General features: G+C 42.8%; 3 protein-coding genes across 6 annotated transcripts; 2 read left to right on the top strand and 1 right to left on the bottom strand.

Moving 5' to 3' along the window:
- Positions 1 to 673: 673 nt before the first annotated feature.
- On the top strand, positions 674 to 4,541 carry stard15 (StAR-related lipid transfer (START) domain containing 15). Of its 2 annotated transcripts, none has more exons than XM_088293880.1 (6): positions 674 to 1,841; positions 2,671 to 2,800; positions 3,605 to 3,708; positions 3,815 to 3,932; positions 4,037 to 4,089; positions 4,233 to 4,541. In XM_088293880.1, exons 1-6 carry the CDS (start codon positions 1,695 to 1,697, stop codon positions 4,449 to 4,451), a joined length of 771 nt encoding a protein of 256 aa, XP_088150006.1. In that variant the 5' UTR covers positions 674 to 1,694; the 3' UTR covers positions 4,452 to 4,541. The 2 variants fall into 2 exon arrangements, with proteins under 2 accessions (XP_088150006.1, XP_088150005.1); XM_088293879.1 differs by having other exon boundaries at positions 2,653 to 2,800.
- A 772-nt stretch (positions 4,542 to 5,313) lies between these two features.
- tsr2 (TSR2 ribosome maturation factor) lies at positions 5,314 to 8,728 on the top strand. Its single transcript, XM_088293300.1, has 5 exons — positions 5,314 to 5,621; positions 6,135 to 6,225; positions 6,596 to 6,687; positions 6,934 to 7,092; positions 7,507 to 8,728. The coding sequence occupies exons 1-5, from the start codon at positions 5,526 to 5,528 to the stop codon at positions 7,603 to 7,605; spliced, it is 537 nt and encodes a 178-aa protein (XP_088149426.1). The 5' UTR covers positions 5,314 to 5,525; the 3' UTR covers positions 7,606 to 8,728.
- Positions 8,729 to 9,050: 322 nt separating this feature from the next.
- Positions 9,051 to 17,722, bottom strand: trip6 (thyroid hormone receptor interactor 6). 3 transcript variants are annotated; one of them, XM_088293294.1, is made up of 10 exons: positions 17,383 to 17,722; positions 15,034 to 15,241; positions 14,352 to 14,455; positions 14,161 to 14,274; positions 13,067 to 13,588; positions 12,247 to 12,343; positions 12,011 to 12,180; positions 11,313 to 11,491; positions 11,117 to 11,237; positions 9,052 to 10,222 (listed from the first exon to the last, which is right to left on the bottom strand). In XM_088293294.1, exons 2-10 carry the CDS (start codon positions 15,230 to 15,232, stop codon positions 10,091 to 10,093), a joined length of 1,638 nt encoding a protein of 545 aa, XP_088149420.1. In that variant the 5' UTR covers positions 15,233 to 15,241; positions 17,383 to 17,722; the 3' UTR covers positions 9,052 to 10,090. The 3 variants fall into 3 exon arrangements, with proteins under 3 accessions (XP_088149423.1, XP_088149420.1, XP_088149422.1); XM_088293296.1 differs by having other exon boundaries at positions 14,161 to 14,271; positions 17,383 to 17,721; XM_088293297.1 differs by lacking the exon at positions 17,383 to 17,722 and having other exon boundaries at positions 9,051 to 10,222; positions 15,034 to 15,238.
- Positions 17,723 to 17,928: the final 206 nt, after the last annotated feature.

The following is a 17,928-nucleotide window of genomic DNA, read 5'->3' as shown; positions in this document are numbered from 1 at the left end:
CTTGGATAATTTCTGAGGCTGAACGTTACATTTTTTTTCCTATAGTGAACGTCGATGTGGAGAAACAAAGCTCATAGTTTTCTGACATTAATTCCGAAGAATTCCACCCGTAGTGATGGAAGTCAAAGGAAATGCCGAGCCTTTGTTTCGTGTGTGTGGGTGTGGGGGGGGGGGGGGGGGGGGGGTTGTGGACACTTGGAAAATCCCTTTAGTGCATCAGCGTAGCGATCCCAGCTGACTTTGGCTGGACTGGTCGCCAGACAGACAAACATGCTCGCCTTCCCACCCACATTCACGACTTGTTCACTCAGGCTCACGTTTCTTTGTTTTTGGAATGTGGAAGGAAAAGCCGAGCCGAGAGCAAGTATCGCAAATGCGTCGTCGTGTCTGTCAGAGTTTCTTTGTTTTGCTTCTTGGGCAAAAGCGTTAATGCAGCCTGACGGGGGGAGCCTCAGGATGTTTGTTGTTGCAATCTGTGATCTCAAGTGCCAGGATGCGGCAGCCATTTTGAGTTCGCTCAACCGATGCTGGGATTTCCGTGCTATGAACAAATTTCGGAAAGTGTCTTGACCGTTATTACCAATGTGTAAGAACAAGAATGTCGTGACTGTTATGCATGTGCATCCGCGGAGTTCGAAGGGTCGCACATTTCAATTGTGCGGTTCACGTAGTTCTTATGAAGCTGCGCAATATTGAAAAACATGCGATATGGTTGTTGGACATAAAAAAAGAAAATAATTTCTATTTTTTTATATATTGTGCAGCCCTAACCCAGATTATATTTTTTTTCGTGTGGAACTATTTGTTAATATTGTTTATAACAGCATTATTACACCATATTAACAATAATGTTAATACTAATAATTTACTGCCCACTGAGTGAGAAGACACGTTGCCATAGCAACGCTAAGCAGACGCTGTGTTAATGAAAGTACCGAAGAAGCCTTCCCTCAACGAAAGCAAACATCCGAGGCGAACCCACTTAACGGCTGCTCTCGTGCGTGCGTGTCGACTCTTCACACCGCCTCGGGAAATGGTGCCACTGGCAAGAGAGGATCGCTTGCGTGACTTTTGACCTGTAAGAATTTGCAATCTACCTGACAGCCTGCAGCATGCACGCACACACACACACACACCAGCACAAACTGTACCGTACATTATCAGCCTGTCTTGCAACCGAATCTCGTCCAAGACTGAAACGAGACTACGGTGGCCTACGGCGCCACCCGGTGGCCCTTTTGAGTTGCTGAGGCACACCTGAACTCGCCAAAATGGGCCGCATGTTTTGCGGGTTGGGGAGGAGGGGAATCATACTTTAGGGGGCGTGGCAGTGCAACTCTTCCAGTGGTAATGACATCCAAAAATCAAATGCAAACATGATTAGTGTGCGCACGTGCTCGCTGGCCATCCTCCTAGCAGGTAAATATACGACTCACGGGTCAGCTTCAGCTCGTGGCTCACGTCAGACGGCGCCGGTTCGACATTTTTGACAGTAAAGTGACAAAACGTCTGGTTGCTACACGCAAGAAATCTCCCTAGCAACCAAGGCGCTCCGGCCACGAGTTAGTTTTTGTTGCCAGGCGGGATCACATGAGCCATGATGTCAGGTCACCTGAAACGCACCTGAAAGCGACACCTGCTTGTCAGCACGCACACGCACCTCCGCAGAGGCATTGCTCCCGGCTTGGGGCGAGATGGCCGTTCAGATTCCGGACGACTCGGACTTCTCCTCCTTTAAAGATCAGTGCCTCGGCTCCCAAGGCTGGTCCAGGCGCTACCACAAGGGAGGGGTCACCGTGTGGTGCCGCCCCGACGACGGCGACAGCGTTCACAAGATCAAGGTGATCATTTCAGCACACGCGATTGTGGTTCAACATCAAACAAAGCAGCGGGTTAGTTTGTTTGCCAACAAACTTTCGGTCGGTGCATGAATGCCGCAAAAAAATCTTCTTTGTCATCCCCACAAACATATTCAATATGCAGTGGTAGGCGGTCAAGGCCATCAAGGCCTTCTCTGCTGGCCGAATATAATCAAGAAAAAAATGATCATATTCTTCACATTGATGTCATGTCATATCCTAGTGTTGAATTTTTAGGTGAGAGTTTTTTCATCCAATCAAAATTCAGCTCGCTCGTGTTGCCGGGCAGATTTCATAATACCAGTCGCACGCTCTGTTCGTCCGAGGCCTTCAGATTGAATTATGTGGGCGTCTGTTCTGTGTGAACGAGGGGCTTTTACCGTTGATAGACAGTTGCGATAGCCAATCAGATTACGACTTGGTGACAGTGAGCCTTCTCGCTGGCCTTACGCGTTCTGTGATTGGTCACTCACACGTGAGGGGGCAGCGCTAACACACCCAAAAGTCGTAGCTGGCGACCGTTTGAAAATCTAAAATATATTCTTGCTTTTTTGAAACCACAATGGCCGAAGGAGGGAAAAGTGTGGATTTAATTGCAGATGCACTTGCGCGGCCATTAGATGCAAACCCACAAGGATGTGAAGCCACCAACACACGCCGATGCAGACGGAGCGGCAAACGCACACCGCAAAAGCTCATTTGTCAATTTTGAATGAGGCGGCAGATCGAATTTCATGACGGGTGGAAAACACGTATCACATTCGCCCTGCCACGTTCTCTCCATGTGATTCAGATGAAAATCATGTGCAAGGGCGTGAGCGCCGAGACGCTGTACGACGTCCTCCATGACACCAGCTACCGCAAGAAGTGGGACACCAACATGATCGACACGTACGACATCGGCAGACTGACCGTTAACGCCGACGTGGGCTATTATTCCTGTGAGTCCAGGATTGAATCAAGTCAAATCCGCTTTTGGAGTGATAGTTCTTAAACACAAAATGATGCCAAAGGGCTTTCCAGTTGTGATAGACCGATATGCTTTTTTTCAGGACTGTTACCGATACCGATTATTCAAAGTCATGGAGGCCGTTAACCGATATTTGAAGTCGATATTCATTTGTTGAAAGAAAATTGATAAAATGGTGTCAACATTTTGCAAATTAAAAACTCCAAAACTTAGTTTAAAAGCCTTTAACCACATTTTTATATGAAACAACTTTAGTGATTTACAAAATGTTCAAGCTTTTTTAGATCTTAGAAAATGGAAAACCTGGTTTTAAAAGTCGTACAAAAAGTAGAGGCTCAGCTGCATATTTTCTAGTTCAATGGAAGCAAACAGGCAGCTTTTTGCTGATTGGCTGCTGCAAGAAACCAATCAGATGGTGCTGTGGGCCAATCTGCTTCTGCAGGCAAGGCCACGAGCACATCAGAGAGAGAGAGAAGTGTGCTGCGGCGAGCCAAAATAAACCAGCTTTTAATTTATCTACCTTGAATGTTAAAAAGTAAAGGCCGATGCCGATAATCGGCAACATGTCAAATATCGGTCACGATAATCGGCCCGGTCGATAATCGGTCTATCACTACTTCCCAGGCCCACAGTTGACAGGGTGAGTTCAGGTGAAGAAGTTTTTAGTATCTTATCCTCATCTCTGTCGGCAAGTCTCACCCGTCAGTCACCAATTTAGGAAATGGACGGACAGTTGATGAATAATCAATGAAGGCTTGAATGTTCTTGATTGAAGGGAGGTGTCCCAGTCCACTGAAGAATCGTGACTTTGTGACTCTGAGGTCGTGGCTCCCTCTTGGCAGTGACTTCCTGATCATCAACTACTCGGTCAAACACGCGGTAAATATAAAGATTCCTCCATGCGGTGTTGTCTTGAAACAATCGACCGTATGCGTGCAGGAACGTCAAACCACAAGGCACACTTTTCATGTCTTTTTTCAATTAGCAACATCCTCCGAAGAAGGATTTTGTGCGTGCCGTCTCACTGCTCACCGGATATTTCGTCCAGTCCAGCGGTGCCGACGGCTCGTCTCTGTACTACCTCAGTCAGCTGGACCCTCGAGGTGACAACACACGCATTCAAATCTCATGCCGGCGGGGACGAAAAAAGGTTCAGCGTGTGAGGACCAATCTGGAAGTTGAAGAAAATCTTTCATGGTTTTTACAGGTTCTTTACCAAAGTGGGTGGTGAACAGAGTCTCTCAGTTTGTTGCTCCCAAGGTAAATGAAGTGACGTGAATAAAAATGACGGTAAAGTAAGCCCAATGAAGGGATCTTCAGTATCCAGCGTATTTCAGGTTCAGGCTGAAAGCCACGCCAAAAATTTGTTGAGGTTGAACCGAGTGTGACGTGTGGCTTCTCAGGCAATGAGGAAGATCTACAAGGCATCTCAGAAGTATCCCGAATGGAAGCGCCGACACAATCCCAACTTGAAGCCGTGGATGTTTCCGGAACAGAACGCCTTGCCGTGCATCAGCGTGTCCGAGCTGACGCTGCAACGCGCCGACTCGTTAGAGAACATCGACGAGAGCGGCCTGAGCGAGGAGAAGACCAAGCACAGCGATGACGATGATGAGGCTTGAAGGTGTCCGAGCTCTACTTTGGCTTTTTGCATCTTGTGCCCGTGAAAAAGAAAACATCATCATCATCCAAATAAATCTCGTCATTTTCTATTCAGAAGCATTATGCTTGTTTTGTCGTCAAATCCAAAAATGAGACTTGCTTCTACTGTTGTTTTGATTTGTAAGCGTGCTTGTTGAGGATATTTTATATTGCCGATGACATCATACGCTTTGAGCAGAACTGTGTGATATGATTCTACAGTGTTTGTAATGATGTAATTTTGAGTGAGAGAAAAAGTACTGAAAACAATCTCAAGGCTTGTCGCCATTAATAATTATTCCAAAAACATTAAACCATTCGTCTCGGGGTGTCATACAATCAGTGGCAAAAAGACAGAAAATCGTACAATAAATGAAATAAAAGAGAGCACATGAATCCTTGGATTTAATGTCCTTCGCATTCATGGAGTTTTGTAATGTCTAAATAGTTTGACGTTAGTTAGGAAAAGTGGAGTCAAATTCATTTTGATTGAAAATGTAAAGCACTTTACTATACGAATAAAGTTGTATTTTATTGTATGGTATTCAATTTTTAACTTTTTTTTTAAAAGAGTGCCACCAAAGGTTAAGAAAAGGTGACAAAGGTTAGGAGAAGCGGCCCGACTTTCGCTCCAAGTCAGCAAGAGGCGCCAGCTAGTAAACGCATATTGCGATGAAATGACGCCCCCTGGTGGCGATGGAGGAGCCTATTAGGAGGAATATATAGTACAGAATATATACGGTAGATTTAGGTCTGGCAAATTAGTTCCTGGTTATCTTTTTGCTACACAACAGCGGAAAAAGGAACGGAAACCCTGGAACGTGTTTAACTACCAGGGAAAAAAATGCGGTTCGTGGGGCATTGTGTACTGGACATTATCAAAGGGCTTCGGCATCCGTTATGTCGTGCATTTAAAGATTTGATGATTATGTCTACTTGTTATTGCTTAAATTGTCTCACGGCCGCCCTAATCGCTCGCCCTGATGGAGTTTGAAACGAGTATTTCATTGATGTTTTCTGTCTGAGCCAAATCAGAGCATCGAGATCGATTGTTGATGTCTGTCTCATCCAACATGGCGGCCTCCGCAGATTCGCGTGCGCTTTTTACCGAAGGCGTGAGAGCGACTCTGCATACTTGGCCGGTTCTGCAGGTAAATACCCCTTATCCTAATCATATTTTTTTTTACATTCTGTGCATATACACGACTCAACATGGTGCATAATATACAGTCGACGACGTCGTGACACACACGCAGGGTTAGCGAGCGGAGATGAGCCGTCAGCTGGTTACGCTCTTGAAATGTTTCTGTTCAAGTCGACGCGTAGGTTTGAATCTAACTTTTGTAGTTCAACAAATATTACATTAGATTATGGACGTCGCAGCGCATTATCGTGATCATTAAGAAGTGTCGAATCTGCGGCTCCCAAGAGAAAGAGACGAGTTCGGTGTTTGTTTTCCTCTCCACTTTCTTAACAAGCAGTCAACTGCGGGGAAAGAGGAGAAAGCAACCCCATCACAGAAACAATGTTAATAATCAAAGTAGTGCACAACATGCACCAGTAGAAGAGACAAATTAAAAGTGTTAAATCCTGCTGATCATATTAGTCTTTTATGAGTTGCTACATGTAATTATACCACTAATAAACAACATATTTGCTTTCAGATTGCAGTGGATAACGGTTTTGGAGGAGTGTACGGGCAAGAGAAAGCTGATTGGCTGGTGGATGTTATCCAGCAGTACTTCCATGACAACGGTAAATATTTCAGCTGTCAATGAGAGTAATGTTTCAACTGAATCAAACAAATCAAAACAATCGAGAGATGGCTAGATAATTGGTCCCCTAAATGGCGCACAGCTGCGTGGAGCCTCCCAATACGGATCACATGGATTTAATGTTAAATTTTTTGTTTATTGTTACAAACATTGTTTCAAATTGACAGTGAAGAAAATGAACATACAAACTATGATTAAAATCCAATCTAAAATGACTCGTTATTAAGCAAATGTGTGTAAAAATGAAGTAAATATTCTTTGAGGCAATTATTTGTCTCACTTGGGCTGATTTATTGGCATTACTTCTAAGGTGCCAGCTGTTGACTGTATTTTGTGTTTCATGCCATCAGCTGACTTGGAGCAAGATGAAGTGGAAGATTTCATCAGCACCCTCATGGATCAAGAGTTTCAGACGGTGGTGGATGATGGAAGTTTACCTCAGGTACACACGCTGTCGTCATCATCATCATCATCATCATCACAGTTCTTGCCTCATAATAATAATAATAATAATAATTAATAATAATAAAAATAATAATAACAATTATCATTAGTAGTAGTAGTTATATAATAATAATAATAATAATAATAATAAAAATAATAATAACGATTATTATTATTATTAGTAGTTATATAATAATAATAATAATAATACTAAAAATAATTCCTACTTTGTGTGTGTGTCCAGGTGTGTGTCCGATTGATGCAGATGTTCCGTCAGTGGCAGCAGGGAGCGCTCCAACAACTGTCGCACTCCATCCAATTACTGACCCAGAAGCAGACGCCCCGGGCGAAGGTCACAGCCCCGCCTGCACAGTCAGACTCGGACAGTGATGGTGAAACTCAGGTGACTAAAACTAAAAAAAAAAAAAAAAAAAAAAAAAACCTGCATAAAAACTAATTAAAGCTAACTAATAAAAAAAAGTTAAACTTGACCACATTCACTTTAATTCCTTTTCACCCAGATGGTTGTCATGACATTTATTTTCTTATTTATTTATTTTTTTGGGGCAGGCTATTTTTCAGAGTAAAAGCAACAGATCTGTATCAAAATGTGTAGTTTTTTTTTTATTTCGGACTCCACCTGCTGGTTTCAGAGGCCAATTCACTTCAAACTTAATTTCCTTGTATTCCTGTTGACCATTAAACTGAACCATCTGCGGACTATGAAAAAAAAAAAAAGACAATAAGAAAAAGAGTCGTTTAAACGCATCGGGAGAATAAAGCGCTTCATTGCGAGTGTTTGTGTGTTGCTGTGTAGGAGATGGAGTGTGAAAGTGCGTCAGTCAACGCATCAAATCATCATCTTCCTCCTCATGAAGACGAAGATGGATGGACGCTGGTCGGCAAGAGGAAGTGACACTGGAGATGAACTTTGACCTGTGCTTGCGTTGGACTATGAGGACGCGGCGGCGCTTGTTTTATGTGTGATGTCTTTATGACAATCGGCTGCATTCACACTGCAGGTACCCAAATTCTTATTCTTTTTTTTGGTTCAATTTTTGGATGTACTCGTTGACGTTGGAATGGAACGCGTCGGTGAAGTGAGCCGCCCGCGCCCGTGACGTGACGTCGCGTTAACAGAAGTAAGGGCGATATGGTCCTGCTCATCTCAGACTGGCAGAGGAGCGCGCGAGGTGGGAGGAGGTAGAAATATTTTGGCGACATGAAATTTGATTTCACAATGGTCTGCTCAAGATGATCTTCCTTCTTTTTATGGCTTGTCCGACATATTGCATCGGACGCCAGGCGGTATTGAAAATGGACCGGTGTACCGGGCTTAGTAGACAATTTTTTTTTTGCGATGGCAAATAACACGCACAGAGTGCACGACGGGTTCATTCGTCACTTTTATTCATCTTTGCCCGAGCTTGTAACTCAATTCACTCGTATACCAAACCGCTATTCCTCATTGCAATAAATAGAAATTTACTTTTTTTTTAATGCATTTTTAAAAATTTTATTCTGTTCATGTTTTGTGTACCGCGACTCTAGCTGTCATTTATTTTGTGTTTTTGAGGTGGATATTAGAGGTTTGAGTCCTTTCCACACATTTTGTTTTTTTCTTTTAAGGAATAAAAAAAAAATAAAAAAATTTAAGAAAAAAAAAAGTAGTGTTTTACAAAGTCGAGTGAAAGACATTCGAAAGAACCAAATAGCTTCATGGAAAATTGATTTATGAACAAAGAGTTCAGAATATCCTTTGACAATAAAAGTAAAAAAAAAAGAATATAAAACACACATTTGGACATCAAGACTGATGAGTGAAGTCGGCTTCGAGTTTCAAAGTTGTGTTTAAAACTATGGTTAGGGTTTCCAATTAGGATTTGAAAGAAAGGGTAGGGCTTCAAATTAGGGTTAGGGTTTTGAAAGTGGCCTTTTTCCTCTTGACGTTGAGAAACGATTGAACTCTACTCCGATTTGTACTGCCAAGCGCACTGCAGCAGGCCACGTTCGTATTGTTTGAAGCGATTCAAAAGATGGAACTGTCACTTAGGGGTGACCTCACCGTTGTTGCCAGCCGTTTAGATATGAATAATTGCGTGTTGGGTTATTTTAGGGAAGGGTAAGTTTACGGTTCTTCAAGCTGTACACTTTCTCATAAAAAGTGAAATATTTACAAAAAAAACTTTTTACATACGATACAATAAAATAAACAAAAATACAAATTTTGCCAAATGTATCCAGCTTGGCACTGAAGTGAATGAGCCACAAGACAGCACTCGTTTTAAAAATATTTTTTATTCAGTCGCCAAAAAAAGGGGGACGTGCCGCAGTACCGTGAGCTCCACTTCACAGCATTTCAAAACGGAGAACCCCCCCCCCCCCCCACTCCCCGAAAAAAAATACAATACAGGACGTCGCCAAAGCTACATGGCTGATTGTGCAACTGGACATAACATTCTGAGTGTAAACAAAAAGGAAATTGAGATCAGACAAAGACGGTAGCAAATACTGTAGCTGCAAAAACGACCGAGCCCCAGACATGACATGAAATGCTAATTAGCGGCCACAAAATAGAAATAAAAATATATCCTTTATTTCATAGCTTGTGCGCACATTCTGTCTTATTTTTAAACGCCAGTTTAGTATTTTCTTGCATTAAATTAGTATTTCGTCTGCACGTTTAACCCATTTCGGAGCCACAGTTTATTTTAAAGCCACAAATGAGTATTTTTTTCCGCATGTTGTAACTGTTTTTAGGCCACAGTTTGATATAAGGTAGCAACAAACTAGTATTTTGTCCTAGCAACAAATTATTGTTTTGTGGAATGTTGCCATGTCATGTCTGAGGCTTTGTACAAGTTAACAAGTGCACAAAAAAATACCCACAAGGTACAAGAAGTAAGTCTTGATTGATCTTTTTTTTTTTTTTGGTGGATGTTTTCACCCTGTATTCCTATCATACCATCGACTTCATTGCACCGTTCTGAATAACAGTCCAAAAAGAGATTTTTTTTTTTTTTTTCCCCACATTCATCTCGGTCAAAACTTCTGTAACCAAATCCATGTTTAATACGACATTCTTTTTAGCTACAGTTCTACGAGGCTACGTCACGACCTGGTCAAATGTAGTAGTCACAGTTATTGTGTTTCGAGGCAGTTATGGATTTTTTTTTTTCTGTCAATCCTTCAGTTTGAAATTAGTGTGCAAGTAAGTACCTGTGCGGTAGAACAAAATGTACCAAAACATGACGATGGCTACTTCAAATGTCACTCATTTGGATCAGTAACGCGACACACAGACTAGCAAATATAAAACAAAGGTAACGGGGGGGACTGTTAAAGCTGTGTGATGTTTCCCCAACAAAAAAAAAAGGCATTAGTGTCCCACAGCGCGTCGGTCAGCAGTCGGTCGAGATTTTGGCCGAGAGGTCTTGGATCCGCCGAGCGCTGCAGCTCTTGCACAGGATGTGGCCGTCCAGCGGGTAGCAACCGCGACCCTCGCCCTCGGAGGACAGCAGGAGGCCGCATTCCTGCTCAAGACGGAGTTTAGAGTCAGTTGGACACAAAACCAACAACACTTCAGGCCGTTTTAATTCTCATCAATTCTGGTGACGTGCCCGCTTCAAAGCGCTAATTGATGAAGTGTGTGAAATGTAGACGGCTTCTAGCACATACACAATCATGAACTCAAGTTACAGAAGTGATTATTCAGTATTGAATTATTCAACAGAATCGTCTCATCAATAGTAATAACTAGAGCGGCAACTAACAATTACTCTCCATTTTATGGACTATAAGTCGCACTTTTTTTTTTTTTCATAGGTGGCTGGTACTGCGAATTCTACTCGGAAGCAATTTATACATGGGGGGTGTAATTTCACAGCCAGCCACAAGGGGGCACGCTAGACTTATGAAGCGACTCCTACTCCTTAAAACTGAGCACAAACGCCCCTCAAGAGAATCATATTCTGCAGATATAAAACTGCAAGGAGTGAAATGTGCAGCGGAAAACCGTAATCGAGTAGCACAGAGAAAGTTTGGAATAAATGAGAAACTTGTGTAAGGAACTAGCGAAAAGCGGAGGCTACTCCCACTGAAATGAAGACAAAAAAAAAAAAAAATGCCAGTGTTTGATCTGGTATTTTGTAGAATAAATTACCCGCAAAAAAATGCGATTTATACTCGCGACTTATGTCGTTTTTTTTTCTTCCTACCTCATTGTGCATTTTTCCACCTAAACTCCAAAGCAACTTGTCGTCTGGAAAATATGGTATTTTAATAATCGACTAAACTGTTGAATACTCTAATCAATTAATTTATTAATTAAATACACTTTTAAATTTTTATTCCTTATCGTTAGGTTATTATAACGATACGACGCACTAAGTTGTCGTTTAATTGATTAGTTGTCGCACTCGACTCACCTCGCAGACGTAACAGTTGACGTGAAAGCTTCGGTCCAGCGCAACGATCCTGACCGTCTCATCTTGACCCGCCTCGGGCATGATGGGCTCGCCGCACACCGAGCAGCGAGGCGCGTACTTCCTGTCGGGGGAGGGTGGGGTGAGGCGCGGCTTCGTTAGCGGCGCTCAGAAAACGCGCGCGTCTTTGCGTGCGTACCTGTGAAAGTCCTCGATGCAGTGGATCTGCGAGGTGGCGTCCACCGTGAAGGGCACGCCGTCCAAGCAGCAGTTGCACACCACGCATGTAAAACAGCGAGGGTGGTACGCCTTCCCCATCGCACGCAGGATGCGATCCAAAATGGGCTTGGAGCACTTTGAACATTGCTCTAGTGTACTCTGGCGAAAGGGGGGGGGGGGAGCTTTTAGTTCGATGCCTCTTTAGTGTTGCGTTTAGGAAGCCGTTTGAGAATTCTATTTTATTTTTTTTATATCCAAGCTTAAGGTAAATTATTTTCAACTTTGCTAGGGGGGGGTGTAACAGAAAATAATTGAAAAGCACAGATTTAGAAAATGACATCTCAGTTGGGCGGTTCCAAGCAATCACTGCTCACCTGTTTTAGGGGGGCTGGTCATGTGACATTTGCAAGCTGAGCCGTGATTGGACCTGAGTAACTGTGATGTCATTTTCAGTCGACAGCAAGCCCCCCCGAGAGCGATAGAAATGGGTGGATTTTGCCGCTTAAGTCATATTCCACAAACGTAACAATCAGAATCGCGTTTTTGGACGAGTGGGACTGCATAGGACATTTTACTGAAAAGAAAATTTGGGGGTTGACTTGCATGTTAAAGCAGCTGGAAGTACAATGCTGAAAAGCGCTTTCCAGAATTGCAGGCATGGCGCCGTCGGTCACTCACAATGTAGCAAGTCTCGCAGTAGCTCTTCTTGTCCAAGGCGTAGAATGGCTGGCCTCGTAGGCGGGCGTGGCAGGTGATGCACGTGAAGCACTCCACGTGGAACACCTGCTCCATGGCGATGCAGCCGCTGCCGTCTCCCACCACGTTGTCGCCGCAGCGAGCGCAGCGGCCTGCAAGGAGGGAAGCAAAATGTTTTGGACGTTTGTCCTCTTGCCGCGGTTGCTGATAGGTCGTACCAAAATAATCCTCGGCGGGCGGGTGGTTCATATCGTACACGAGCTTCTTGGTGAGGCGATCCAACTCCTCTTCTGGACGGGTAGGTGCTGCCACATGCTGAACAAGAACAGAAATATTCAATTTCACTTAACTGCTCAGAAAATGTACTATTTATATTATGGATTGTTATTACTTTTATTCATCTCTGTTGTGGCAGCTGCAGCTATTATGGAATAATAAAGTACTTTTGTGTTGCATTTGAAATCGCAACTTAACTAATAATGTATTTTTGATTCAACAGCTTAAAAATATCCAAATGCGTTTCTCTTAAATTGCTGAGTTAACTGTTTAAAATCTAACTTCCCGACAAAATTCCGAATTAAAATAATACTACCTTTATTTAAAATTAACTCATTGCAAAGAAAATACAAATTTTTATTTTCAATACATTCATCTGAATTAAATTTTTTTTTTTAAATTTAAAATTGATTATAATCTACATTTTTAATTAACGTAAAAACAAACAAAATACTTAACTATTACCGTTTTTCTCTTGCACTAATTACACGATTGGTAATTTTTTTTAATATACATTTTATGAATATTAATTTGCAATAAATCGTTTGTAAATCAAATAAAAAATACAACTAAATATTGTACAATTTAGAAAAATAATTTAAACTAATTCAATTACAATTATAAACATTTTTCAAATTGTTCAATGAACTGGTAAATTATTATAATTCAATGAATTGTGACAAAAAAAAAAAAAATCAGACTGAATTTAATTTGTATTCTTAAAATGCGCAATTTTATCAACACCAAATGTGTGGCCCCCACCTTGCCGGACTGGTAAGCAGGACTTTGTGCCGCTCCCATTTGATGATTTTCCATCCCTCTTTTGGACAAGGCCACCTGATCCCCTCTCGCTCGCCGCATCTCCTGAGCTGGCGCGGCGGGGTGCGCGGCGTACCAATCCTGCAGCCCGGCCTGAGGCGGCGGTCGCGGCACGTGCTGGCGAGGCGGCGTCGGCGGCGCGTAGGCCTGCTCGGCCTGCCGCCCCGTCTGCGAGTAAGTGACGGGCTGGGCAGTCTTGACCTGCACGCTGAACCTGGGCCCGGTGGGGGTGGAGGCCGTGGTGTAGGACGCCGGCACGGGCTGCGGGTACGGCTTGGAGGCGTAGAAGTCCTGCTGGTGCGGCGCAGCGTACGGGGATGCCCGGTGCTCGCTCGGGTAAGAAGATGCCGGGTGGTACTGGCTCTGGAGGTGAGGTGGGTACCCCGAGTTGGGCCGGCTTTGAGGCGCCACCGCGCTGTAGTGGTCCCCCGGGAGGTATTTGTTGTAAGGCACGTTGTCGTACAACTATGGAAATCAAATGAAAAGTGTTCATTGCTCTGATATGGATTTTTTTAGGCTGATGCAGATTCCGATACTTTACAGAATAAAATTACGACAAGCAATTAATTAAATAAATATAGAACAAAATCATTTATTTTCGGCCCTTAAATCTGAAAATAAGTTATTAAATAACCGGCAAAATATTCACTTATTTTACAAAACTTTCCTTCATATTTCTTTACAACAGAGAGACAAATGTGCAGAAAAAGTAAAAAAATAAATAAGTAAAACTAAAACTAAACAAACGAATTAAAACTAATAATAATGTCCCGATTTGAAAAGAGTAAATATCTGCCAATTAAATTCGCCGGGGGATTAATCAGTACGGTGCAATTACAAGTACGCATGCAAAATTCCTGAAATGTTTCATGTTTGAAAAATGTATTAAAATTTTCCAAGAATGACAAGAATCGACGTTAAAGGTGAATCGATGCAAAAATGTTAATCAGATGAATTAACGTCGCAGGGAAATACACTAAAAAGCTCCCAACGCTTTGCGAGCCAATGTACAGTACGAAGCGCAGCAGGTGTCGTACTTGTGTGCTGGAGTCCTGCGGCTGGCCGTCCAGGTCGGCCAGCATGGCGGTGAGCGAGTCGATTTCGGCGTCGATCTTGGAGTGATGGCCCGCGGATTTGTCGGGGCCACGCTGCTGAATGAGAGCACGTTCCCCGTTGGAAAAAAAGACAAACTGAAGGTTGGCCGGGGCGACGTTGACGAGACACCTACGATCAGCTCGTAGCCGTCCCCGTGGGTGCTCCACTTGCGCTCGTCTTTGGGCCCGTGCGGAGGCGGGTAATAGTGATCGGCAGGCGAGTGATGAACGGGCCCACCTTTGGCGCAAAACATAACGGGTACAGGGAATTCTTAAAGGGCACATTTTACGGTAAATGGACTTTCTAATTGCGGACTCTTGTACTTGAAGGAGACGGCTTGAAGCAAGCACACATAATGAGTACTTACAAATGTAATTTTTGCGGTTGTTTTTCAACTTGTATATTGTGCAAACAAACTACAATTTTAAGAAAATAAATTAGGGATATTTTCTAACAACCAGCACAGATGTTAGATTCAACTTCATAATGGAAACGGTTATTCTGGTGGTATAGAGCTCCCTCTAGTGGTATGCATAAAAAAAGTCACGTTACGAAATCTTCAAATTGCATTTCTTTTTTTATAGTGACTTATTTTATTTTAAATTCCCCACAGAACATTTGAAAACAGCAATTGTAGTCTACAACATTCGTGTTCAATGTTACAATGGCTGACAAAAATGTTAAGAGAATGTGTGCCTACGACGCTGTTGTATCTTAATCTTGGTCCCTAACGCTTGTGCTTTGAGGGCCAGACATTTCTTGAGGTGCTGCTTAGTGTAAAAAAGTAAGAGGAAACAAACAAAAAAAAGGCTTACTTGTGGGTCCGGTTGCCATATACCTCGTCGCAATCCCTCCTCCGTTAGGGTCATAAGGGTTGTATTTGGGCCGGAAGTCAGGTGCAGCTTTCTTGTTGGGGACTCGATAGATGGGTGAGCCTGCAGAGTGCGACATCTGGGGGACGGCTCGTTCGGGACTATCCAGAGTCCTCGGTGGCAGCCAGGTAGGGCCGGACATGGTGGGATTCTGAGGAGTGACACAGGTGGGGCCAATGAGTCCAGCGAAACATGTGTCACTGTTTTTTTGTTTCCCGTGGCAACGGCAGCTCAAACAATGGACTTTGGGGGCAGGAAGGCAGCAGCCAGTCGGAAAGGTTTGGGGATTTCCAGCAGCGGGCCCCCCGAAAACATTGGACGCGCGCACGCAGCTGCGACTCTCGCACCCTCGCCGCCTGCCACCCACAATGCTTATTGTCTGTGGCTGTTGACACCAGTATAGCGAGCATTTGCAAAATAGGAAATGTTGCGTAATGATAGCACCTGGCTCAAAACAATACAATCCTTGACAACTTGCTACATTTTCAATTCAAGAGTTGGGGGCCGGTTTGGATTAATAAGTCACTCAGACTGATTGAAGAGAATTTGGGTCATGGAGCCGTCATAAATCCTCGTGGCTAAGAGAATTATAACGATGAGATCACTGCACCAAAAAAAACAACAATGCCACGACTGAAAGTGTAAGCCTCAACACTTTTCATATTATTTCATATACAACGCTTAACTGATATGATAAATGATGCGTAAAAAGGTGTCAAATGCTCTCTCATACATCCAATCCATATATCTCGCTATACATATTTATTAAACCTTTTTCGTGTGTGTAAATATATTAGGGATGTAAAGATTCATAGAAAATCGATTTAGACTGCTTAAAATATGCATCGATGTAAGAAAAAAAAATCTTTCTCTCACATCTCCGTTGTAAACAAACTACAGACGCACATTGCGTGTTGACACTAAGGCTGCCAAGATTAGTGGACTAATCACGACAACCAAAACCGTCGACAGTTTAATTTTAATAGATGAGGCGTTGTTTATTTATACATATAATTATTTGGCGCTTTGTTTTCCTTTGAAAAATTGCCTCTTCTTCTACTGGCTGTTTGCACATGCGCATCAGCGGTGATCCGGGTCATCTGTCATGTAAAACAGAAGCATTGTGGGTAATTGAGTTTCATGGCTAACCCCTGTTAGCGTGAGCAACAGAGTCACACAATTACTTAATACGATGTAAACCTCCCTTTCATAGCATCTTGCATGTGATAAACGACCATATTAAAAGGAAGCTCGTTGCGGCTGGTGCCCGATTATAATTTCTAATGATAATTCATTTTCGATACGGAGAGCCCGACACATATGCAGGTACTGCTGATGAATTTTTAAACAAACCATCATACTTAAATGTGCTGTTTTTGCTGACAAACTTGTTAATGTCTTTCTTATCTCACTCCGCCTCATAGCCTAAAATATCACTAAGGTTTCTCGAGAAGAAAATATAGTTTGCTGCGAAGCACAGTTGAAATTAAAGTTTAGTTGATTAAGGTGTAAGAGGTATGTTTTATGTCTAATATTGTCATAGTTGTTCAACCAAACAAAAATATATTTATTTTTATCTGACTACTCGGATTAGTTCATATAATATTCAGTCACATATGCAAATGCCAATATATTCAGATGCTGCAGCAATGATATTCTATATCGTGCCAATTTAATTATTTTCTTCATTAGTAATTGGTTTTATATTACCGTTTTATACTCCGCTGCTGTCAAATGCCTTACCGGGAGAACCAATGCAATTAAACATTTTAATGCATTGCCTGAGATTTGACGAATGAGAAGTGACAGGCCGTGAAAGGGAAGCGGGTGTTTCTTCCGTTTCTTTCGAAGTAAAATTCTGTGACACGAAAAAGGGAATATACACGCATAAATTACAACAGAGATGAAAGGCGTAGCAACATGATTTCAAAATTGTCTGCGCCGTGAAGAAAACTATATCATAACGGCCGCTCAAATTAAAAGTAAATTCATCCGACGCCTTTATTTTGAAGGCTTTAGCTAATAGCGTGTAGCTCGCTACATGTACCGTTCTTTTTTGGTCATCTATTACATTGCACTAACAGCCAAAATGCAACAACAACAAAGTGCATTTGAATCGGCCTAAACCAATAAAAGCAACGTGACTCCATTCTGAAATAAGAAGGAGGCGGGCGCAAAAAAAACAAAAAAAAAACAAAACAAGATCATTTCGATGCTGCGTGCTGGCAAACTTCGCAACACACGACCAAATTCCAATAAAACAACAAGCACGATGACAGAATGGCCGCTTACCACCAGAAATGGCGAACTGCAAAGATGCGCGCCGCTCCCATGAAAGCTCGGGAGCGAACAAAACTTTCTCTTTTTTGGTAGGCTAGGGAGCGCCGTTCACCTCCTTTCTCCTCGGATCCGGAGGGAAGCCGAAGGGAAGGCAAGGTAATGCAAGGGAAGGACAGGGAGGGCTTCTTCCTTCTTCTTGGACGGAAGCCACACGAGCAGTTAGTTAGACAGACAGCCAAGCGACGCGTTCCCCGCGTGTGACGTAAGCGAACGCTCTCAACGACTTGGGTGCGCGCGCACGCAAGGAACTCGAGATGGGCGCGTGACGGGTGAAAGTTCTCAAAATAAAAACTTGGACGAAGGGACTACTGTAATATAATAAGGATCACACTGTGAAAGGGGGTGGGCAGATTTTTACGCAAATAAAGCTTTATATTTTCGGTGGGGAAAATGGCATATTTTTCAAAATAAAAGGTTGTGTATATATATTTAAAGATAAAACATAAAACATCACGAGGTCAAATTAATACATTTTCGCAAAAACGTCGTCTAAAAAAG

Source organism: Idiotropiscis lumnitzeri, chromosome 4, assembly GCF_059441095.1.
Source record: "Idiotropiscis lumnitzeri isolate Australia: NSW breed Sydney's pygmy pipehorse chromosome 4, RoL_Ilum_1.0, whole genome shotgun sequence".
NCBI lineage: Eukaryota > Metazoa > Chordata > Actinopteri > Syngnathiformes > Syngnathidae > Idiotropiscis > Idiotropiscis lumnitzeri.
Note: the sequence above shows the minus strand (reverse complement) of the source record. Positions and strands in the feature narration are given on the sequence as shown.

Excerpts from the sequence above, each read along its gene's own strand:
- stard15 (XM_088293879.1), top strand. The coding sequence starts at position 1,695 with ATGGCCGTTCAGATTCCGGACGACTCGGACTTCTCCTCCTTTAAAGAT. Across the intron at positions 2,801-3,604 it reads CGACGTGGGCTATTATTCCT|GGAGGTGTCCCAGTCCACTG; the intron begins GTGAGTCCAGGA and ends TCTTGATTGAAG. Across the intron at positions 3,933-4,036 it reads CAGTCAGCTGGACCCTCGAG|GTTCTTTACCAAAGTGGGTG; the intron begins GTGACAACACAC and ends TGGTTTTTACAG.
- tsr2 (XM_088293300.1), top strand. The coding sequence starts at position 5,526 with ATGTCTGTCTCATCCAACATGGCGGCCTCCGCAGATTCGCGTGCGCTT. Across the intron at positions 5,622-6,134 it reads ATACTTGGCCGGTTCTGCAG|ATTGCAGTGGATAACGGTTT; the intron begins GTAAATACCCCT and ends ATTTGCTTTCAG. Across the intron at positions 7,093-7,506 it reads ACAGTGATGGTGAAACTCAG|GAGATGGAGTGTGAAAGTGC; the intron begins GTGACTAAAACT and ends GTTGCTGTGTAG.
- trip6 (XM_088293294.1), bottom strand. The coding sequence starts at position 15,232 with ATGTCCGGCCCTACCTGGCTGCCACCGAGGACTCTGGATAGTCCCGAA. Across the intron at positions 14,456-15,033 it reads TATGGCAACCGGACCCACAA|GTGGGCCCGTTCATCACTCG; the intron begins GTAAGCCTTTTT and ends TTTGCGCCAAAG. Across the intron at positions 13,589-14,160 it reads CGCAGGACTCCAGCACACAA|TTGTACGACAACGTGCCTTA; the intron begins GTACGACACCTG and ends TGATTTCCATAG.